The following is a 25,044-nucleotide window of genomic DNA, read 5'->3' on the forward strand; positions in this document are numbered from 1 at the left end:
GAACACCTAAAAAGTAAACCTAATAAATTAACTTAACTTCAAAAACATTAATGTTTATGAATTATCATATTATCATAGAAGTATGTAATGATTTTGCAAGAAATATGCGTATTTCTATGTACTGTACATACTCAATAATTACAGTAAATTATTGCATGGCCATTCAGTTCCTCTCAAAACATCTGAATAATCTGATGGTGCCCAGACGATCTGTTTACAACTTCTTTGGCTCTCTACAGGACCCCAAGGCTATTTAAAGATAGTATTTCAATAATTAATGTATAATTCATATATTCTTAAAGTTAAAATCACTTGTTTTCATCATTTGGCTGCTTGGCTCAGGGCCATTTTAAAACTGCGTTACAATTGTCCCCAACCCAGCAGCCATGACAAAACCTCATATGCCTAGCAAGAGACAACAATAGTGACACGTCATTCATGTCAATGTTTAGCCAACATATAGTGATGAAAATTATGCTTGTTTGAAATATTGGACATTATTGCGCAGGGCAGTATAAGAAAAATACAGCCAGTGGAAAAAACTACTTTCACCCCTAAAAAACTAACATTTGCCCATGAAAGAAATAGTGAGATACTGTATTTGGCTGTAACTTGTTAAGCAGGAACAGAACCTAAATAGGCATGCACTGTGTGCATTTCATCACTATAGATTGTTTCTGTTTGGAGAAATTCAAGGTGTTACAATTGCCTCCTGTTACAATTGCCCCCAGTCTCCCCTACAATTACTAGCATCTGTTCATCTTATTTCTTCATATTTTCTTATTTCAAAACAAATGAACATATAGATTTTTAACTATCTTTTCTTCTTCCTTTAGAAAGGAACATTCTAATTGTAATTTAAGTAACATCATTAAAGCCAGATCTGCTCTGCAGTTGGAAAATGTAGCCCATCCAGCTGCTATCTGATGTACATTTTCTATTTTCAATTCAAGCTTTGAATTTCAGTTGAGATGGTATTGATCCCAACAATGCGAGCTAACCAGTTAGATTACAAGGGATTTTCTGTTGCAAGATTGTATAACATGAAAGACACTACATAATCTGCTATTTATGAGTGAATTTTGAGGTTGCTGACAGAATCCGTTGACTATTTAAAGATGGAGTTGACTTCCTCTCACTGCTTCAAGATATTTATGATTAACTACAACATTCCACGGAGCACCTAATATGGAGCCTTCAGGGACTCCGTCACTGATAAGACTACCTCTGCCCGGTGATTTCTGTATTGCTTTCCGCCACTCATTAACCCCCACCCCTCTTGTACCCCAACCAAACACTGACACAATAACATTCCTGGCCCCTGAGATGCATATCCATATTTGGCAGAGAGGCTTCATTTATAAAGAGGACACATGGTCTGGACCACAATAGGTCACCATACTACTGCAAGGTAAGACGTGATGCTGGAGCTATACTTTTCATTTTTAAATTGATGTATAAAGAAGGTGAGTGCTAGAAAGAGTAAATATGGTTTAAAATGTCTTTGTGTTTTTGTTTCCATAGGACCATTACCTCCATCAGTCTTCTATAAAGGGGTTGGTGCGGTAAGGGTATTTTAACATCATATCAGGGTGTTATTGATTCTGTATTAACCTTTGTTTAATTTTTTATTTTAAATCAAGTCATATTGTTTCAGAAATAATGCCTTAGAATCAATTGAATACGTGGAAATCAGAAATTAAATAGTCATTCAAAATTAACAAAAGGAATATAATTTTTTCTAAAACGTTTTATTAAATTTGATTCTGTTATTTCAGTGATGCCTGATATAATATGAAATAAATGTAAACATGCAACAAATAGCTCAACAATTTCTTTAAATAAAAATAAATAAACATGGAAGTTGATTTCCTCTCCATTCTCTAGACACAGTAAATCATGGGAGACGCTCATATGGCGGAGTTCGGGCCCGCAGCCCCTTACCTGAGGAAGTCGGACAGAGAGCGTCTGGAGGCCCAGACCCGTCCCTTCGACATGAAGAAGGAATGTTTTGTGCCTGACACCGAAGTGGAATTTGTCAAGGCTTCCATCACCAGCAGAGATGGTGACAAAGTCACCGCTGACACTGCGAACGGGAAGGTTAGTAAGCTGTGAGAGAGCTGCTCAACCAGGACACCTAGTGATGATAAGATTATATTTTAACAAAATATGACTTTATATGCAATATGACACCAATAATGCCAGAAACTACTGGATCTAAACACTTCTGTGCTACATTTACTGTAATTTTTTGGGGGGGGAAATGTAACTGTCTAATACTCCATTTTGATGTACTGTTGGTGAACTACTGTTTTAAAAATGACTGACAAATAGTTCAACAGTACTTGCTTTTGTGACACTGATCATTTATTTTTACAGACTGTGACTGTGAAGGAGTGTGACGTCCACCCTCAGAACCCGCCAAAGTTTGATAAAATTGAAGACATGGCGATGTTCACCTTCCTTCATGAGCCAGCTGTGCTGTTCAACCTCAAAGAGCGTTATGCAGCATGGATGATCTACGTGAGTTCACACATGCTGGATTTATTCTCAATTTCTTAACACTGTGGAATAAAACAAAGTAGATATTCTGACCTGAAGAGGTACTATCTCTAATAAATCAAAATCCAACTGAATAGCCTATCAGCCAAACACCCAACAAGCATTTTTTGGTATTCAGACCCCTTCCCCTTTTCCGTATTTTGTTACATTACAGCCTTATTCTAAAATTGATTAAATAAATAAAAAATCTCATCAATCTACACAATACCCCAGAATGACAAAGCGAAAACAGATTTTTAGAAATTTTTGCAAACTTATACAAAAACCTGAAATACCTTATTTACATAAGTATCAGACCATTGGCTATGAGACTCAAAATTGAGCTCAGGTGCATCCTGTTTCCATTGATCATCCTTGAATTTTTTCTACAACTTGAATCGAGTCCACCTGTGGTAAATTCAATTGATTGGACATGATTTGGAAAGGCACACACCTGTCTAAATAAGGCATAAATGGTTAAATAAATAAAAAGTCTATATAAGGTCCCAGGGTTGACAGTGCATGTCAGAGCAAAAACCAAGCCATGGGGTTGAAGATATTGTCCATAGAGCTCTGAGACAGGATTGTGTCGAGGCACACATCTGGGGAAGAAGTTCTTAAATGGAAGAATTTGGAACAACCAATACTCTTCCTAGAGCTGGCCACCCGGCCAAACTGAGCAATCGGTGGAGAAGGGCCTTGGTCAGGGAGGTGACCAAGAACCCGATGGTCACTCTGACAGAGCTCCAGAGTTCTGTGGAGATGGGAGAACCGTCCAGAAGGACAACCATCTCTGCAGCACTCCACCAATCAGGCCTTTATGGTACAGTGGCCAGACGGAAGCCACTCCTCAGTAAAAGGCACATGACAGCCCGTTTGGAGTTTGCCAAAAGGCACCTAAAGGACTCTGAGACCATGAGAAACAAGATTCTCTGGTCTGATGAAACCAAGATTTAACTATTTGGCGTGAATGCCAAGCGTCACGTCTGAAGGAAACCTGGCACCATCCCTACGGTGAAGCATGGTGGTGGCAGCATCATGCTTTGGGGATGTTTTTCAGCGGCAGGGACTGGGAGACTAGTCAGGATCGAGGGAAAGATGAACAGAGCAAAGTACAGTGAGATCCTTGATGAAAACCTGCTCCAGAGCGCTTTGGACCTCAGACTGGGGCAAAGGTTCACCTTCAAACAGGACAATGACCCTAAGCACACAGCCAAGACAACACAGGCGTGGCTTCTGGACAAGTCTCTGAATGTCCTTGAGTGGCCCAGCCAGAGCCCAGACTTGGACCTGATCGAACATCTCTGGAGAGACCTGAAAATAGCTGTGCAGCGACGCTCCCCAACCAACCTGACAGAGCTTGAGAGGATCTGCAGAGAAGAATGGGAGAAACCAAATACAGGTGTGCCAAGCTTGTAGCATCATACCCAAGAAGACTTGAGGCTGTAATTGCTGCCAAAGGTGCTTCAACAAAGTACTGAGTAAAGCGTCTGAATACTTATGTAAATGTGATATTTCTAAAAACCTGTTTTTGCTGTGTCATTATGGGGTATTGTGTGTAGATTGAAGAGGAAAGAAAACAATTTTATCCATTTTAGAATAAGGCTGTAATGTAACAAAATGTGGAAAAAGTCAATGAGTCTGAATACTTTCCGAATGCACTGTATACCCAACCAATCTTAGATTCAACTGCACAACAATCTGGTTAGGCCAAGTAATCACAATAATAAATGTAGGCCTAATATCATACTCTGTATTTTATCATACTCTATGAAATATGAACTTTCAGTTTTTGTATTTTGACTCCTTCCTGTTTCTACAGACCTACTCCGGGCTGTTCTGTGTCACTGTCAACCCCTACAAGTGGCTGCCAGTGTATAACCAGGAGGTGGTCTCAGCCTACAGAGGCAAGAAGAGGAGTGAAGCTCCTCCTCACATCTTCTCTATCTCCGATAACGCTTATCAGTACATGCTGACAGGTAAACTCACTAAGATGACTAACAATATCTTATTCAACTTTTACCCAATAGATATTCAAACATTACGGTACTAATAGAGTAGTATATTCTAAGAAAAAAATATGTGACCATGTCCTTATATCTATTTCAGACAGGGAGAACCAATCCATTCTTATCACGTGAGTTTTCTCTCCTTTTCATCAAGCTGAATTTGTCTCCTCTTTTTAGGTCTTACATTGTCTGACAGTGACATCGAAGTGTTGCTACTGTATATAATCATAATGTGGCTGTACACTGTGATAAATGGATGGATTAATTGGAAAGTATTGCATTGACAAACCAATGAAATTTAAATATTTGTGTTATTTTAACTACCTCAATTTGGACTGTTGTGTTGATACATCTGATTAACAGTGGATAAAACATGCACTTTGAATTCAGTGACAGGCATCCTGTGATTCCTGATAAGAAGAAGGAACTTTTAAAAAACATTGAAGCCTGGTTGGAGGCTGAGGGCAAATTAAGGTTGAACAGTCAGTACATGCCAGCATTGGTGAATGGAGGAAATATTAATGGTGATACGATGGGCCATGGCTGGTACGGTCTAACACAGCTTACCAATTGAAAAGGACTTGGCTGAGATCATTAAGATTGAGCATCTACGCTAAAATAAAAGCCCATAGGGCTAACATTGTGTTTGCATGGGACTTCTTGCTCTTGCTTGATGTTGGGCACCAGGAGAAAAGCGATATTATATCTTGAAAACTTGAATGTTGACATGCAACATTTTGTAGGATTGTATCAAAAGTGGACTAATGAAGAATATACAAGAAAATGGTTTTCGTATGGCTGTTTTTTAGGGGATGGGGGACTAGTGAGCTAATTGTTGCCCTTAGGGTGTAGCTCAGTTGGTAGAGCGTGGCGCTTGCAACGCCAGGGTTGTGGCTTCGATTCCCACGGGGGACTAGTATGAAAAAAGTATGAAAATGGATGCATTCACTGCTGTAAATCGCTCTGGATAAGAGCATCTGCTAAATGACTTATTTTACTGTTGTATACTGTATTTGTATCCTCAGTGGAGAATCTGGTGCTGGGAAGACTGTCAACACCAAGAGAGTCATTCAATACTACGCCAGTATTGCAGCTGTAGGAGGAAAGAAGGATACAGCCTCTGAGAAAAAGGTTAGCTTGTTGAATAAACAGATAACATGTTCTCTAATGGCACCTTACCCTGTATTTTGACTGTTACTGTAATCAAAACACTGCAATGAATACTTCCAGGGGACTCTGGAGGATCAAATCATCCAGGCTAACCCAGCTCTGGAGGCATTTGGTAACGCCAAGACCATTAGAAATGACAACTCCTCAAGATTCGTACGTTTCTATCCACAGACCATTATGATCACACTACCATTGAAACATACAACATATGATACAAGGCACATAATATATTCACTATATATGTTAATTGTATGCCAAAATGAATGATTGGTTCTCTTGAACTTTTCTTCAGGGCAAATTCATCCGAATTCATTTTGCTGCTAGTGGAAAGCTAGCCTCTGCAGACATTGAGACTTGTAAGGAATATTCAAATCAAATCATCTATCAACTATTCTCATATATACAATAATGTTAAACTGCTTCCTTCAATAAACTTTTCCGTCTTGCATTATTACAGATTTGTTAGAGAAGTCCCGTGTGACTTTCCAGCTCAAGGCTGAGAGAGACTATCACATTTTCTACCAGATTCTGTCCCAAAGGAAACCAGAGTTGCTTGGTAAATAAAGAATACTGCCATCCATGTACTAACTAAAACATACCCTTGCTCGGATCTCACTAGATTTGACAGAATCTGACATTTCTGTTTGCTTTTCAGAGATGTTGCTCATCACCAACAACCCCTATGACTACCAATTCATCTCCCAAGGAGAGACAACTGTAGCCTCCATCGATGATGGTGATGAGTTGTGTGCCACTGATGTGAGTAAAGATTGATGGTTGGTTCATCTGGTGCCATATCTGTTTTAAGTGTATTACCTTAATGTATTTATTGGTGCACTGGTAGCATACTATCTCTCTCTTTTTCTCATTTAGGAAGCGTTTGATGTCCTGGGCTTCACTCAGGAGGAGAAGAATGGCATTTACAAGCTGACTGGTGCCATCATGCACTATGGCAACATGAAGTTCAAGCTGAAGCAGCGTGAGGAGCAGGCAGAGGCTGATGGCACTGAGGGTGAGGGGGACTTAATTAAGCAAACAAACCTCAGTGTTGATGATACATCTTAAAGACAGTAAGTTAACTAATATTATAATGTATCGTTTCATTTTATTTCTCCTAAGATGCTGACAAAGTGTCATATCTGATGGGCCTGAACTGTTCTGACCTCATCAAGGGTCTCTGTCACCCAAGGGTCAAAGTAGGGAACGAGTGGGTCACCAAGGGGCAAACTGTCCAACAGGTGAGTCAGAAATGACTTATAACAAAGATCTGAAAACGCTAAGAACTCAGAGCTCAATGTTAATCAGGAAAGGTTCATAACCATAACAATAACGTTTTTTCTATTTAATTAAAGGTGAACTATTCCATTGGTGCACTGTCAAAGTCAGTGTATGAAAAGATGTTCCTCTGGATGGTGGTGAGAATCAACCAATCCTTGGACACCAAGCAGCCTCGCCAGTACTTCATTGGTGTATTGGACATTGCTGGGTTTGAGATCTTTGATGTGAGCTGAAGTGATATTCAATATGATACTTGATTTTTTTTAATATTTTTTTTTACCTCAATCTATTAGGAATACTTCCAAGTTGTAAAACGATTTGTTATATACAGTAACTTAAGTTCACCTCTCTGCTGCAGTACAACACCTTTGAACAGCTCTGCATCAACTTCACCAATGAAAAGCTGCAACAGTTTTTCAACCACCACATGTTTGTGCTGGAGCAAGAGGAGTACAAGAAAGAGGGAATTGAATGGGAGTTCATTGACTTTGGCATGGACTTGCAGGCTTGCATTGACCTTATTGAAAAGGTAAGAAGTAGTTATGTTTTTCAATAAGACAAGTGCACCTACACACATCTAAATGTTATCAGGGTATCAGTAACACTGCTCATATTTGTCTTCCCCTCAGCCAATGGGTATCATGTCCATCCTTGAAGAGGAGTGCATGTTCCCCAAGGCCAGCGATGCTACCTTTAAATCCAAGCTTTACGACAACCATCTTGGAAAATCCAACAACTTCCAGAAGCCCAGGCTTATGAAAGGGAAACCAGAGGCTCATTTCTCCCTGATTCACTATGCTGGTACTGTGGACTACAATATTTTCAACTGGCTGGTGAAGAACAAGGATCCACTGAATGAGACTGTGGTCGGACTGTTCCAGAAGTCTAACCTCAAATTGTTGACAGTGCTCTTCCAGAATTATGCTGGAACAGATGCTGGTATGCATATTTATAAAATATAAACCAGTTCTGAAAGCACCTAGATCAGTCCTTTACAATAGGCATTGTCCAGTCAAATACATCTAATAAGATAAAGTACATTTTTAAGACGTTATTTGAAATCCATTGTACTTCTCAGCTGATGATAGCAAGGCTAGTGGAAAGAAGAAGAAGGGATCATCCTTTCAGACTGTGTCTGCCTTGCACAGGGTGAGTATGAAAAACTAATCAAACTGTGGTGTCTATTTATTCAGATTTACAGTTACATGCATGGTTGTATTGCTTCTACAGGAAAACCTGAACAAGCTGATGACCAACTTGAGGTCTACTCACCCTCACTTTGTGCGCTGCATCATCCCCAATGAGACCAAGACTCCTGGGGCCATGGAGAATCCTCTGGTCATGCACCAGCTGCGCTGTAACGGTGTGCTGGAAGGCATCAGGATCTGCAGAAAAGGCTTTCCCAATAGGGTCCTGTATGGAGACTTCAAGCAGAGGTATACTATACATAGGTTCAACTGAATTGGGAAACAGATCTTCTTTTGTAATATGTATTATATTCAAGACTATGTAATGCTTCATATAGATACCGTATCCTGAATCCTGCTGCCATCCCTGAAGGACAGTTTATTGACAGCAAGAAAGGAGCTGAGAAATTACTTGGGTCTTTGGATATTGATCACACTCAATACAGATTTGGACACACTAAGGTAGAACTTTCATAAGGATTGTCATACACAATATACATATATTCTGATGAAGAAGCAAATATACATACATTTTCAAATGGAATATTTCCCAAAAGTGAAAGTGCCCAAATGTTAAACAATATGGGTTAATTCTGTATATAGGGAGATGATTTAGATATGCTCTACTTGAAATCTCTTTAAGGTGTTCTTCAAGGCTGGTCTACTTGGTCAGCTGGAGGAGATGAGAGATGACCGTTTGTCCCTCATTATCACTGGAATCCAGTCCAGAGCACGCGGTCTGCTGGCTAGAGCTGAATTCCAGAAGATTGTTGAACGAAGGTAAGCATAAACAGTCACAAATGACTTAGGATTCTTTTAAACTATATCTATATCAAATTCACATTGTAGTTCCATGCAATATCTGCTAAACTATATTTGTAATTGTTCACAGAGATGCATTACTTGTGATCCAATGGAATGTACGTGCCTTCATGGGGGTCAAGAATTGGCCCTGGATGAAGCTATTCTTTAAGATCAAGCCTCTGCTGAAATCCGCTGAGTCTGAGAAGGAGATGGCCAACATGAAGGAGGAGTTCTTGAAGCTAAAAGAGGCTTATGCAAAGTCTGAGGCTCGCAGGAAGGAACTAGAAGAGAAAATGGTCTCTCTTCTCCAAGAGAAAAATGACTTACAGCTTTCAGTTCAGGCGGTGAGTTAAAGATATCATCCCATAAATGAAGTAATATGCATCAGAATTGTGATCCTTGCAATAATACTTAGAAATTGTCATTAAGCTAATGAAACCTTTCAAAATAGGAGCAAGATAATCTTTGCGATGCTGAGGAAAGATGTGAACAACTGATCAAACACAAGATTCAGTTGGAAGCCAAATCCAAAGAGCTGACAGAGAGACTGGAGGATGAAGAGGAGATGAATGCAGAACTGACCGCTAAGAAGAGGAAACTGGAGGACGAGTGCTCTGAGATAAAGAAGGACATTGATGATCTGGAGCTCACTCTGGCTAAAGTGGAGAAGGAGAAGCATGCCACTGAGAACAAGGTCACTTTCACCTCTATGTTCATAAAACAAATAAAAACTGTGGTTATGTTGTTTGTTCAAACTTCACTTCCTATTCACAGGTGAAGAACCTGACTGAGGAAATGGCAGCTCTGGATGAAATCATTGCTAAGCTGACCAAGGAGAAGAAAGCTCTCCAGGAGGCTCATCAGCAAACGCTGGACGACCTGCAGAGTGAGGAGGACAAAGTCAACACTCTAACCAAGGCAAAGGCTAAGCTGGAGCAACAAGTTGATGACGTGAGTACTTGATGTTGTTTTGTTAGCGATAAAGGATAGAAATACAGCAGAAATCAAATTGATAAAACAGTAGTGTGTTTTGTGATGATGTTCCCCAGCTTGAAGGTTCTCTGGAGCAAGAGAAGAAGGTCCGAATGGATCTTGAAAGAGCCAAGAGGAAGCTTGAGGGAGACTTGAAGTTGACCCAGGAAAGCCTAATGGACCTGGAGAATGATAAACAGCAACTAGAGGAGCGTCTTAAGAAGTATGTTAAACTTTCTTTTCCAGTTTATATCATTCATGCCTTTATTTGTTAATTTGCCAACAAAAAAATGCCTTTCGGCCACAGGAAAGACTTTGAGGTCAGCCAGCTGAACAGTAAAATAGAAGATGAACAAGCAGCTAACATTCAGCTTCAGAAGAAACTGAAGGAGCTTCAGGTAATTGATCATGTGTAATTGAATGTGTAACCATGATAATGAATGAAAATACACATTATTTTGACTTAAGTCACCTCCAAATAATCTTTCAATCTTTTCCCCCTCGCTAGGCACGAATTGAGGAGCTGGAGGAAGAGCTTGAGGCAGAAAGAGCTGCCCGAGCCAAGGTGGAGAAGCAAAGAGCAGACTTGGCCAGAGAGCTGGAGGACATCAGTGAGAGGCTGGAGGAGGCTGGTGGAGCCACATCTGTCCAGATTGAGATGAACAAGAAGAGGGAGAATGAGTTCCTGAAGCTCCGCAGAGACCTTGAAGAGGCCACTCTGCAGCACGAGGCTACAGCTGCCACACTCAGGAAGAAACAAGCTGACAGTGTCGCTGACCTTGGGGAACAAATAGACAACTTGCAGAGAGTGAAGCAGAAACTGGAGAAAGAAAAGAGCGAGCTCAGGCTTGAACTTGATGATGTGGTCTCCAACATGGAACATATTGTGAAGTCCAAGGTATGGCCCCATTTCATTATCTGGTCTTTTTGTTTCTCATCAGATGTGATGCATGATGGATTATTTAAAAACTCACATTTGTCTTGATATCATGCACTTCATTTCAGACCAATTTAGAGAAGGCATGCAGGACCTTGGAAGATCAGATGAGTGAATATCGGGCAAAGTATGAGGAGGGCATGCGCAGTATCAATGACTTCAGCATGTGTAAAGCTAGGCTGCAGACAGAGAATGGTACGTTTCTTTTCTCTTATGACAAATGATCATCAATATTAGAAAACAATGCCTTCCTCCACACTGATCAAGGCGGTGAAATTGTTCTTAACAGTTTCGTAATTTACTTCACTAGGTGAGCTTTCCAGGCAGCTTGAGGAGAAGGATTCCCTTGTATCTCAGTTAAGTAGAGGGAAGCTGTCCTACACTCAGCAGATTGAGGACCTCAAAAGACAACTGGAGGAGGAGACAAAGGTGAGAGATAAATATGTTAATCCGAAGATATTTAAAATACTGTAATCTATCACTTCATCCTTAGCTATTGATACGAAATGTGTGAAAATATTTGTCTCCCAGGCAAAGAATGCACTAGCCCATGCAGTGCAGTCTGCTCGACATGATGGTGACCTGCTTAGAGAGCAGTATGAGGAGGAGCAGGAGGCCAAGGCTGAGCTGCAGCGTGGCATGTCCAAGGCTAACTCTGAGGTGGCTCAGTGGAGAACTAAGTATGAGACTGATGCCATTCAGAAGACTGAGGAGCTGGAGGAAGCCAAGTAAGAAATCATGACAGTAATTTATTAACTCTTCTACTAAAATGTTCTCCAAAGAAAGACACTGTTTCTCTTCTAGCAGATAGGCTTTTTGTTTGTGTTATGTTTCTTCTAAAATGTAAGACGAACAAAAAGTTTGTCTGATAGCTGACCACGCAGCTATTAGTAGGGAGGTAAAGTATCCAAGGTTCATTTACCTATGAAGCAAAACAAATTTCACTGCAGGCACTAAATGTCTCCTGTTTCTGATTCTTTAATCCAGGAAGAAACTGGCTCAGCGCCTGCAGGATGCTGAAGAAGCTGTGGAGGCAGTGAACGCCAAGTGTTCCTCCCTGGAAAAGACCAAACACAGACTGCAGAATGAGATTGAAGATCTCATGGTGGATGTGGAGAGGTCTAATGCCGCTGCTGCCGCTCTGGACAAGAAACAAAGAAACTTTGACAAAGTAAACATTTTAAGCCATAGATAAATATGCAAAATTATAGGTTCATGATCCTTTCTTTCAAAGGACATTTTTGTTTGATTGTTTCCAACAGGTTCTGTCTGAGTGGAAGCAGAAGTATGAGGAGTCTCAGTGTGAGCTAGAGAGCTCCCAGAAAGAGGCCAGGTCTCTGAGCACTGAACTCTTCAAGCTGAAGAACTCTTATGAGGAATCTTTGGATCAGCTTGAGACAATGAAGAGGGAGAACAAGAACCTCCAAGGTAAGCTCAGTACAGGCATGTATATATTTAATTAATGTCAACAAAGCAATCTAAATGCCACTGTATGGCCTTAACCTCACAGAGGAGATTTCCGACCTTACTGAGCAACTTGGTGAAGGAGGAAAGAGCATCCACGAGCTGGAGAAAATCAGGAAACAGCTGGAACAGGAGAAAAGTGAGATCCAATCTGCTCTGGAGGAAGCTGAGGTAGGTTCCCTCTGTCCAGAATCAAGTCATAATATATTGTACATACTTATACTGTACACCTTTATAATAAACCTGGACCATTATGATCCAACAGGCTTCTCTGGAGCATGAGGAGGGTAAGATTCTGAGAGCCCAGCTTGAGTTTAATCAGGTAAAGGCTGATATTGAGCGCAAGCTAACTGAGAAGGACGAGGAGATGGAGCAGTCCAAAAGGAATTTGCAGAGGGCCATTGATACCCTGCAGAGCTCTCTTGAGGCAGAGTGCCGGAGCAGGACTGAGGCCCTCAGGCTGAAAAAGAAGATGGAGGGAGACCTCAATGAGATGGAAATCCAGCTCAGTCAATCCAACAGGCAGGCATCAGAGGCCCAGAAACAGCTTAAGAGTGTTCATGCTCATCTGAAGGTAAATTATTTTAGGTCTATATCTGGATCGGAGTGTCGGCTAAATGACTCAAATGTAAATGTAAATTTAATAACCAACTGACAATTCATTATACAAATGTCTTCTAGGATGCCCAACTCCAGTTAGATGACTCTCTTCGTTCCAATGATGATCTGAAGGAGAACATTGCCATTGTAGAGAGACGCAACAATCTGATGCAGGCAGAGTTGGAGGAGCTAAGAAGCTGTCTTGAACAGACTGAGAGAGGCCGCAAGCTGGCTGAGCAAGAGCTGCTGGACATCAGTGAGAGGGTGCAGCTGCTGCACTCACAGGTGTGAAAATGATTATTTAGGGTGCTTATTAGTAGTATGCTACTGATGTATTGTACATATCCTCTGGACTGTCCCGCTGTTTAACAGTGGAAACATATTTTCATCTGTAGAACACCAGCCTGCTGAACCAAAAGAAGAAGCTGGAGGGCGACACAAACCAGCTTCAGACTGAGGTGGAGGAGGCAGTCCAGGAGTGCAGAAATGCTGAAGAAAAGGCCAAGAAGGCCATTACTGATGCTGCCATGATGGCAGAGGAGTTGAAGAAGGAGCAGGACACCAGTTCTCACCTGGAGCGAATGAAGAAGAACATGGAGCAGACCATCAAGGACCTGCAGCACCGCCTGGATGAGGCAGAACAAATCGCCATGAAGGGGGGCAAGAAGCAGGTTCAGAAGCTGGAGAACAGGGTGAGTGTATCTTTTTTACAGTAGATGTACATGCTGTGCATTAGAGCCATATGCAAAACAGCAATAATGGACCCTGTTACATAGCCTAGATGTTATTTTTATGTCATGACAGGTGAGGGAGCTGGAGAATGAGGTCGAGGCTGAGCAGAAGAAGAGTGCTGATGCAATCAAAGGAATTCGTAAATATGAGAGGCGTATTAAGGAACTCACCTACCAGGTGATCTTTTATTTATATTGTTGTTACCATGACAGGCATGCATAGTTTGTGCTTTTAAGCAACTGACTGCCATTTGCTATGGGTTCTGTCTTTACAGACTGATGAGGACCGCAAGAATATGGCCCGCCTCCAAGACCTTGTCGATAAGCTGCAGCTGAAGGTGAAAGCCTACAAAAGAGCTGCCGAGGAAGCTGTAAGTGTGGACTTACTTATAACATTGGGGACCTTTCGCTTGCTTGAGTGTATTGGTCTCTGCTTTTGCTGTAATTATGCTTGTTGTGTTTCTGTGTCACAGGAGGAGCAGGCCAACAACCATCTGGGAAAATTCCGCAAAATACAGCATGAGCTGGACGAGGCTGAGGAAAGGGCCGACATCGCTGAGTCTCAAGTCAACAAGCTGCGTGTCAAGAGCCGTGATGTTGGTTCCAAGGTTAGTGAGGCTAAATTCATTTTCAGATTATTTAATATTATAATTTGTTTATTCTAATAACTGGTGTACAGTTGAAGTCGGAAGTTCACATACACTTAGGTTGGAGTCATTAAAACTTGTTTTTCAACCACTCCACAAATTTCTTTTGAACAAACTATAGTTTTGGCAAGTCGGTTAGGACATCTACTTTGTGCATGACACAAGTAATTGTTCCAACAATTGTTAACAGACAGATTATTTCACTGATAATTCACTGTATCACAACTCCAGTGGGTCAGAAGTTTACATACACTAAGTTGACTGTGCCTTTAAACAGCTTGGAAAATTCCAGAAAATGATGTCATGGCTTTAGAAGCTTCTGATAGGCTAATTGACATCATTTGAGACAATTGGAGGTGTACCTGTGGATGTATTTCAAGGCCTACCTTCAAACTCAGTACATCTTTGCTTGACATCATGGGAAAATCAAAAGAAATCAGCCAAGACCCCAGATTAAAAATTGTAGACCTCCACAAGTCTGGTTCATCCTTGGGAGTAATTTCCAAACGCCTGAAGGTAACACGTTCATCTGTACAAACAATAGTACGCAAGTATAAACACCATGTGACTACGCAGCCGTCATACCGCTCAGGAAGGAGACGCATTCTGTCTCCTAGAGATGAACGTACTTTGGTGCGAAAAGTTCAAATCAATCCCAGAACAACAGCAAAGGACCTTGTGAAGATGCTGGAGGAAACAGGTACAAAAGTATCTATATCCACAGTAAAACGAGTCCTATATCGACATAACCTGAAAGGCCGCTCAGCAAGGAAGAAGCCACTGCTCCAAAACCGCCATAAAAAAGCCAGACTATGTTTTGCAACTGCACATGGGGACAAAGATCGTACTTTTTGGAGAAATGTCCTCTGGTCTGATGAAACAAAAATAGAACTGTTTGGCCATAATGAACATCGTTATGTTTGGAGGAAAAAGGGGGATTGCTTGCAAGCCGAAGAACACCATCCCAACCGTGAAGCACGGGGGTGGCAGCATCATGCTGTGTGGGTGCTTTGCTGCAGGAGGGACTGTTGCACTTCACAAAATAGATGGCATCATGAGGAAGGAGAATGATGTGGATAGATTGAAGCAACATCTCAAGACATCAGTCAGGAAGTTAAAGCTTGGTCGTAAATGGGTCTTCCAAATGGACAATGACCCCAAGCATACTTCCAAAGTTGTGGCAAAATGGCTTAAGGACAACAAAGTCAAGATATTTGAGTGGCCATCACAAAACCCTGACCTCAATCTTATAGAAAATTTGTGGGCAGAACTGAAAAAGCGTGTGTGAGCAAGGAGGCCTACAAACCTGACTCAGTTACACCAGCTCTGTCAGGAGGAATGGGCCAAAATTCACCCAACTTATTGTGGGAAGCTTGTGGAAGTCTACCCGAAATGTTTGACCCAAGTTAAACAATTTAAAGGCAATGCTACCAAATACTAATTGAGTGTATGTAAACTTCTGACCCACTGGGAATGTGATGAAAGAAATAAAAGCTGAAAGAAATAATTCTCTCTACTATTATTCTGACAATTCACATTCTTAAAATAAAGTGGTGATCCTAACTGACCTAAAACAGGGCATTTTTACTGGGATTAAATGTCAGGAATTGTGAAAAACTGAGTTTAAATGTATTTGGCTAAGGTGTATGTAAACATCCGACTTCAACTGTACATAATATAATTATGTTAAAACTGGCATTGTTTTAATTCTAGTATTTCAATATCATAAGCAAAAGTGGAAAATATTTATTTTTGTGAGTGACTATGTAAGCAGATGTAAACATTCATATTGAAACAGTCTTAAAACCTGCATCCAAATATATTTAATTTTTTTAAGTATAAAATTATAACAGACACTGTTATCTTTGTCAAGATAAAGCCTGTATTTGTCACATAGTATTTGTATTCTGTATTTGTAATGCTTGTTTGTAATAAGATTTTTAAGGGGAATTGGTGGTCAGTTGGTTAGTCAAAGTAATTCCAAATTACACTGTTATGAGAGTTAGGTCTTGATAAGTCTACACCATTAGATTGTGTTACATAAATATGTAGCCTAGGTGATTGGATTAAGGAGGTAATGAGGATGTAGCTGAAGGCTCATCAACTGTTACACTTATGCGAAGTGGAAAAATAAAATATCAGAGTTATTTATCGGTGTATTAAATGACAAATCCAGGGCTTTATATTGAATAATCCACAACTTCAAATTTAGGACACATTTTCATCACTTGAAATTCAGTTGAACCTGCAATGTTGTATTATCATGGTTGCTAAATTAATCCACAGAATAGTTTTGGGCCCTGTAAAAACCCATTATTACTACTACTAGGTACACTCCCTTCACAAGTAGATGCTTTTCAGTTTTCAGAAAGAGGAAGTGTTTGTTCATAGGCAGTAGTTTGTAAACAAAGACAATGTTATATTGCTATGGCAGGTTTGATTGAATACAGTCTTAAGTCTATAGGCTACATTTCCACTGTATCTACGTAAAGCTTGACCAGTGCTTACCAATATCTTCTCTCTCTGTCTCTCTCTATTCCCTAATTCTTTACCATCACAGAAAGGTCACGATGAAGAGTGAAGCTCTCAGATGGACCTCAGATGGACAACCTTCTGCTGTGGTGAAGTCTATCCAAAGCCCTAAAGTAACTGTAGATTAAAGTAAAATTGCAATCAGATTCACATCTACTGACTGTGTCTTTATTCATTGTATGGGAGTGATACTTCCACTCCTTTCAAATAATTGTATTGTTGTTGTCATTAATTGTCATCGAAGCTAGGTAATCTGATTATCAGCATATATTGATCTGTCATCATATTGATCTTCACTTGGTTAAATGTAGAACATTTTAACAAGGAGACTACCAATATCAACAGTTTACAAAAAACTCTCATCAATATACAGTGCATTCGGAAAGTATTCAGACCCCTTTACTTTTTTCCACATTTTGTTACGTTACAGCCTTATTCTAAAATGGATTCAATTGGTTTTTTCCCTTCATCAATCTATCGCTTTGTCATTATGGGGTATTGTGTGTAGATTGATATTGAAAAAACCCAATTTACTCCATTTTTGAATAAGGCTGTATCGTAACAAAATGTGGAAAAAAGTCAAGGGGTCTGAATACTGTATCTACTCTTCCGAATGCACTGTATCTACTCTTCTGTTACCTTACCTGCTACTGTCTGCAGGAGCACGGTCCTGGAGCTGTTTCTCATCCCTTACACTGGCTAACTCACCCTCCTGTGGTGTTAGATGGCATAGCACTCACTCTCCACCTGACCTCACTGCAGTAGATAGAGAAAGAGAATTTAAGAATAAATACGTTTGTAAGGTAATGTTGATCGGTTACATTTTTCCAAGTATAAATGTAAAGCATATTCTGCGTGTCACATTTACGACAGCAGAACTCTGCCTGATGCCAACATAACATGGAAATATACACCATCCCCAAGACAGACAATGCATGGTCCTTTATGGTATTGTTCAAGGGTGCCAATGAAATAATAATAGGACCCCTCTGTGTTAAAGACCCAAGGCCAATGGAGTCGGGTTGCAGCAACTGATGATAAGACTTTTTAGTGTATGGCTAACAAATAACTGATCAGATGAGGGAAATAGACAGCTGGGAATGGGTTGGCTTAAAGTGTCATTGAGTAGCCAGGAATGGAATGTTCATCCCCTCAACAGAGCTCAGTAAAGGACCTTTGTTGGTGCAAAGGCTGAATGTTTAAATGTAGAATAACTTGAATAACATAGGGTTACAGGAGTTAACGAGTTCATAAAAAATAGTAAACAGCTTTAGAGATCAAACTGTAGCTAGTAAACCTAACACCTGTTTTATGAGCACGGCGCCCCCCATCATTCATATGTTCCTAAACATATGTGACTTGCTGCACTGTGGCTGAATACAAGTGCCCTAAAATGCTCATATTAGCAAGACGATGGCCATGCCACAGCCACAAATACATACAGAATAGCAAAGAATGGCCTAACCACTGCTGAAACAAACATACAGCTTATTACTTACCACATAGCTAGCTGGATCTGGTTTCTTAGGTTTCAGGATCTATCATGCGGCAGCAAAGTTGAATCTGCAGGTCAAAAATATATAGTTATTGCTTTATGATAATCATTTAATTTATGATCACAAGCAGATTCTCTAGAGGCGGTCCCTTAACACAATTTCTTCCAGTAACTAGCTAGCTAGCTATCAAAGATGTAGCCCAGACACTGCAGTCTCACTAGCTGACGAAACTCAACTCCACGAGACCTCCGACTTCACATAAAATGAAGTTTTTTATAAAACACTACGGATTTCAGCACCCAAATAATAGCCCAAATTTAAAAAACACATGACATTGTCCTTTTTACATTTTACTTCACCCAGTTGGACTAGCTAGCCTCAATAACTAGCTACTACAGCAGTTTTATTATGTTTTAAGCTTGTTCCGCCCAAAGGAGACTACATCGCAAACTTGCTCAAGTAGCTAACTAACTTATATTTTTAAAAATCTGAATCAGGGGTCTTTTCACTCTCAATATTACAATTGTTCATAGAGAAACAACGAAAGTGGATGTTCTGAGTCCATGTTAATGCTTAAATCACATCAGAAGACAATTTTTTTAAGTTCTGGAAAAAAACATACACATTTTGATTTTAAGTGTAATTCCCCCTTAATTGTGCATCTGTTGTCTATCAACAATGACAAGCCAACTGGGTCTGACAACTTGGATGGAAAATTACTGAGTATGATAGCGGACGATATTGCCACTCATATTTGCCATCTCTTCAATCTAAGCTTACAAAAAGCCTGGAAGGAAGCAAAAGTCATTCCGCTACCCAAGAATAGTAAAGCACCCTTTACTGGCTCAAATAGCCGACCAATCAGCCTGTTACCAACCCTTAGTAAACCTTTGGAAAAAATTGTGTTTGACCAGATACAATGCTATTTTACAGTAAATAAATTAACAACAGACTTTCAGCACGCTTATAGGGAAGGGCATTCAACAAGCACGGCACTAACACAAATGACTGATGATTGACTGATAGAAATTGATCATCAAAAGATTGTGGGAGCTGTTTTGTTAGACTTCAGTGCCGCTTTTGACATTATCGATCATAGTCAGCTGCTGGAAAAACGTATATGTTATGGCTTCACACCCCATGCTATACTGTGGATTGAGAGTTACCTGTCTATCAGAACACAGAGGGTGTTCTTTAATGGTAGCCTCACCAACATAATACAGGTAGACTCAGGCATTCCCCAGGGCAGCTGTCTAGGCCCCTTACCTTTTTCAATCTTTACCTGCCACTGGCTCTGAGTAAAGCCTGCGTGTCTATGTATGCGGAGGACTCAACACTATACACATCAGCTACTACAGTGAGTGAAATCACTGCAACACTTAAAAAAGAGCTTCAGTCAGTTTCAGAATGGGTGTCAAGAAATAAGTTCGTTCTAAATATTTCAAAAACTAAATGCATTGTATTTGGGAAAAATCATTCACTAAACCCTAAACCTCAACTAAATCTTGTAATGAATAATGTGGAAATTGAGCAAGTTGAGGAGACTAAACTGCTTGGAGTAACCCTAGATTGTAAACTGTTATGGTCAAAACATATTGATGCAACAGTAGCCAAGATGGGGAGAGGTCTGTCCATAATAAAACACTGCTCTGCCTTCTTAACAACAATATCAACAAGGCAGGTCCTACAGGCCCTAGTTTTGTCACACCTGGACTACTGCCCAGTCGTGTGGTCAGGTGCCAGAAAGAGGGACTTGGGAAAATTACAACTGGCCCAGAACAGGGCAGCATGGCTGGCCCTTAAATGTATACAGTGGGGGGAAAAAGTATTTAGTCAGCCACCAATTGTGCAAGTTCTCCCACTTAAAAAGATGAGAGAGGCCTGTAATTTTCATCATAGGTACACGTCAACTATGACAGACAAATTGAGATTTTTTTCCACAGAAAATCACATTGTAGGATTTTTTATGAATTTATTTGCAAATTATGGTGGAAAATAAGTATTTGGTCACCTACAAACAAGCAAGATTTCTGGCTGTCACAGACCTGTAACTTCTTCTTTAAGAGGCTCCTCTGTCCTCCACTCGTTACCTGTATTAATGGCACCTGTTTGAACTTGTTATCAGTATAAAAGACACCTGTCCACAACCTCAAACAGTCACACTCCAAACTCCGCTATGGCCAAGACCAAAGAGCTGTCAAAGGACACCAGAAACAAAATTGTAGACCTGCACCAGGCTGGGAAGACTGGATCTGCAATAGGTAAGCAGCTTGGTTTGAAGAAATCAACTGTGGGAGAAATTATTAGGAAATGGAAGACATACAGTGGGGAAAAAAAGTATTTAGTCAGCCAACAATTGTGCAAGTTCTCCCACTTAAAAAGATGAGAGAGGCCTGTAATTTTCATCATAGGTACACGTCAACTATGACAGACAAATTGAGGAAAAAAAATCCAGAAAATCACATTGTAGGATTTTAATGAATTTATTTGCAAATTATGGTGGAAAATAAGTATTTGGTCACCTACAAACAAGCAAGATTTCTGGCTCTCACAGACCTGTAACTTCTTCTTTAAGAGGCTCCTCTGTTCTCCTCTCGTTACCTGTATTAATGGCACCTGTTTGAACTTGTTATCAGTATAAAAGACACCTGTCCACAACCTCAAACAGTCACACTCCAAACTCCACTATGGCCAAGACCAAAGAGCTGTCAAAGGACACCAGAAACAAAATTGTAGACCTGCACCAGGCTGGGAAGACTGAATCTGCAATAGGTAAGCAGCTTGGTTTGAAGAAATCAACTGTGGGAGCAATTATTAGGAAATGGAAGACATACAAGACCACTGATAATCTCCCTCGATATGGGGCTCCACGCAAGATCTTACCCCGTGGGGTCAAAATGATCACAAGAACGGTGAGCAAAAATCCCAGAACCACACGGGGGGACCTAGTGAATGACCTGCAGAGAGCTGGGACCAAAGTAACAAAGCCTACCATCAGTAACACACTACGCCGCCAGGGACTCAAATCCTGCAGTGCCAGACGTGTCCCCCTGCTTAAGCCAGTACATGTCCAGGCCCGTCTGAAGTTTGCTAGAGTGCATTTGGATGATCCAGAAGAGGATTGGGAGAATGTCATATGGTCAGATGAAACCAAAATATAACTTTTTGGTAAAAACTCAACTCGTCGTGTTTGGAGGACAAAGAATGCTGAGTTGCATCCAAAGAACACCATACCTACTGTGACGCATGGGGGTGGAAACATCATGCTTTGGGGCTGTTTTTCTGCAAAGGGACCAGGACGACTGATCCGTGTAAAGGAAAGAATGAATGGGGCCATGTATCGTGAGATTTTGAGTGAAAACCTCCTTCCATCAGCAAGGGCACTGAAGATGAAACGTGGCTAGGTCTTTCAGCATGACAATGATCCCAAACACCCCGCCCGGGCAACGAAGAAGTGGCTTCGTAAGAAGCATTTCAATGTCCTGGAGTGGCCTAGCCAGTCTCCAGATCTCAACCCCATAGAAAATCTTTGGAGGGAGTTGAAAGTCCGTGTTGCCCAGCGACAGCCCCAAAACATCACTGCTCTAGAAGAGATCTGCATGGAGGAAAGGCCAAAATACCAGCAACAGTGTGTGAAAACCTTGTGAAGACTTACAGAAAACGTTTGACCTGTGTCATTGCCAACAAAGGGTATATAACAAAGTATTGAGAAACTTTTGTTATTGACCAAATACTTATTTTCCACCATAATTTGCAAATAAATTCATTAAAAATCCTACAATGTGATTTTCTGGATTTTTTTTCTTCTCATTTTGTCTGTCATAGTTGACGTGTACCTATGATGAAAATTACAGGCCTCTCTCATCTTAAGTGGGAGAACTTGCACAATTGGTGGCTGACTAAATACTTTTTTCCCCCACTGTATGTAGAGCTAACATAAATAATATGCATGTCATTCTCTCATGGCTCAAAGTGGAGGAGAGATTGACTTCATCACTACTTGTTTTTGTAAGCAGTATTGACATGTAGGTAAGCCTACTTTGCAGTTAACATTTAATTGAGAAGGTTTTGGGGAAAGTATTTCTGTCAACCCACAAGACAGTTATCATATCAACTGGCTACACAAGGAGTGATAGACAAACGTGCGCACCACACAGACAGACACAATATTTCTGGAAATGAATTGCCAGATATTGTCTTAGGTTTGCTTTTTAAGCCAATAGTGGCTAACCAGGGGTGGGATAATGTCAATGTTACATTGCCTTAATTAGATAGTAGCTGGGTGCTTTCGGTGTCTAACACTTGTGTGATTCAAAACTGTTCGCTGCTCTGGCACCCCAATGGTGGAACAAGCTCCCTCACGACGCCAGGACAGCGGAGTCACTCACCACCTTCCGGAGACATTTGAAACCCCACCTCTTTAAGGAATACCTGGGATAGGATAAGGTAATCCTTCTACCCCCCCCCCCCCCCCCCCCAAAATTGTAAAGTGGTTATCCCACTGGCTTTAGGGTGAACGCACCAATTTGTGAGTCGCTCTGGCTAAGAGCGTCTGCTAGATGACGTTAATGTGTCCTTGAGCAAGGCACTTAACCCTAATTGCTCCTGTAAGTCGCTCTGGATAAGAGCGTCTGCTAAATGACTAAAATGTAAATGTAAATGTGATTTGTTTATGACAAGTTAGTGGTGGAACACATGAAAATTCCATGTACTTTCAGAATTGTTTGGCGAGCTACACATAGGTGGGCTGCGAGCTACTGATAGCTCGCGATCGACCTGTTGGTGACCCCTGGTCTGAATGTAGGCCATTGCGTCGCTTCCTAGCTGCTAGTACTTACTTGGGAGAAAGAACATCATCAGACAGCAACGGCTCGCTGCACACCCTAGTAACTAGACCGATTTTAGGCGGGATTCTGTGGAGCATGGCTGATTTTGTAGCCTACTTGTTAATGTCCCAAACTATGGCCTAAACTCACCAAAGGCGAGCATGTGAGGAGTGTGTGTGATTTATTTTAGAATGCATTGTTTTGAATTATAAATATATTCTTCCCACTCCATTTTCTGATTTTTCATTGCTATTTGCTTTTGTCACTCTGAAATCCGGTATTAAATCTATTTTTTTGGTTTTTACATTTCAAAATAAATTGAGAGTTGAAAAATGGTGTAGGCCTATGTTATCAGTATTTCCACTAAGTAAAAAACCCTAGTATATGCCCTACCTTTCAAAGGTTTTAATGAGCAATTATTCAAAGCTGGATTACATACCTGCTTCATTTCTTTCAAGTGTTGCCTGCCTAGGCTGCTGGACCATAGAGACAGTGGAGGCATTCAGAGATACAGGCCAATGAGTGACAAACTATTGGTGGAAAGCATCTTGAGTTGAGCCTTCTCAAATTGATCCTGTGAGAGACAAACAGAGCTACCCGATCAAAAGCATCAATGTAATCTAAAATTAAACAACATTTCCACTTTCCGCTCTTCAATTCTTCTGCAAGCTATGTTTTCTCTCTGTCAGGTTCAGAGGATCATCAGTGGTGAGAGAGCCCATCTGTAGCCTACTGGAGTTTGATAGGAATACGACCACTGAAGAGACCATCCAGCAGAGTCACTAATGACTGATCCAATGTTAGTCAGGAGGGGGGCAAGTAAGGAGGTGGGCAGTCCTTCTCTAAAAAGTGTCCGTTATGCCACGTTGCCACCACATAAGAACAAACACCCCTAACAATAGTCCTCTCTGAAACCCAAGCCGTGTCAGTTTGCACACTCAAGTAGGACAGGTACCACACATCCCTGATGGCTTGGCTGGGGGACTTTCAAGGACATGACAGTGAGGAGTGGGACACTGAGAGCGGACAGCAGGTGTTTATTTAGTCTAGAGACGGGAGATGTGTGAACTCTAATAATATAGTGTGAAAAGACAGAGGGTGGTTAAGTTACAGTCAACATTGTAGGGGTTTCTCATTGGGTCACCTGTTACTATTGGTTGACGCTTGACAGTGAACCTTATTGTGCATCTAAAGTTGTCCTGCTTAATCAGTGAAAGGCAGCCAGGAGGAATTTCACAGGTTTATCTTTATCCTCAGGGATAAAAGGAAGGAAACTATTCCATGTCAACAAGATCCGGCTATACGGGGTATTAGGCTATACAGCTCTCTAGTGGCAGGCACAATAGGTTGTAATGGAGAGGCTAACTTTGAGTCTCCTTCGTCTGGCTGCCTGTCAAGATGCATCATCCCTCTACATAAGTATCGTTATCTTCTCTCTGTATACAGTATTAAACGCAAAGTTGGCTAGCCACTACCATTTCATTTTGCACCTTGCTGATACTTTATGTGCATGCACTATACTCTGTGTTCTTGTTGACTCAGATAAGGGACAGTTCTAAAGGTCCAACTCAAGGTGTCTTAAAAAAAATGTTCCCCCCTCCCCAATGTTAAAACTATTTTCACGACCCTCCCATTGTACTGTGAAAAAGAATTGCACACCCTCCCCCCTCATACAATTAATTCAAAATAATGTTTACGACCCCAAATATCAATAATTGTGTGTTTATAAACGTGGATATCGACTTTGACACCTCAGCATGCTATTGTGGCACTGTCGATGCCATGCAGGGCTATGGGCCAGAAGGTTGAGGGTTCGCACTCTCCCTGCCTGTTTCATTAGGCCTACACTA

General features: G+C 40.9%; 1 protein-coding gene across 1 annotated transcript; it reads left to right on the forward strand.

Annotated features, from left to right (window-relative positions):
* Positions 1 to 1,899: 1,899 nt before the first annotated feature.
* LOC311146729 (myosin-7-like) lies at positions 1,900 to 16,921 on the forward strand (the record flags this gene model as incomplete). Its single annotated transcript, XM_084183291.1, has 37 exons — positions 1,900 to 2,100; positions 2,380 to 2,523; positions 4,364 to 4,520; positions 4,651 to 4,678; positions 5,576 to 5,681; positions 5,781 to 5,873; positions 6,013 to 6,076; positions 6,178 to 6,276; positions 6,376 to 6,479; positions 6,594 to 6,732; positions 6,840 to 6,958; positions 7,073 to 7,222; positions 7,357 to 7,527; positions 7,628 to 7,937; positions 8,077 to 8,147; positions 8,229 to 8,434; positions 8,524 to 8,647; positions 8,829 to 8,965; positions 9,078 to 9,333; positions 9,441 to 9,683; positions 9,764 to 9,940; positions 10,039 to 10,184; positions 10,269 to 10,359; positions 10,470 to 10,859; positions 10,967 to 11,093; positions 11,209 to 11,327; positions 11,430 to 11,626; positions 11,886 to 12,069; positions 12,161 to 12,326; positions 12,409 to 12,533; positions 12,628 to 12,936; positions 13,044 to 13,247; positions 13,358 to 13,654; positions 13,767 to 13,871; positions 13,969 to 14,064; positions 14,167 to 14,301; positions 16,901 to 16,921. The coding sequence occupies 37 exons, from the start codon at positions 1,900 to 1,902 to the stop codon at positions 16,919 to 16,921; spliced, it is 5,811 nt and encodes a 1,936-aa protein (XP_084039417.1).
* Between the last annotated feature and the right edge of the window lie 8,123 nt (positions 16,922 to 25,044).

Source organism: Coregonus lavaretus (genome assembly GCF_964263955.1).
Source record: "Coregonus lavaretus genome assembly, chromosome: 19".
Lineage (NCBI taxonomy): Eukaryota > Metazoa > Chordata > Actinopteri > Salmoniformes > Salmonidae > Coregonus > Coregonus lavaretus.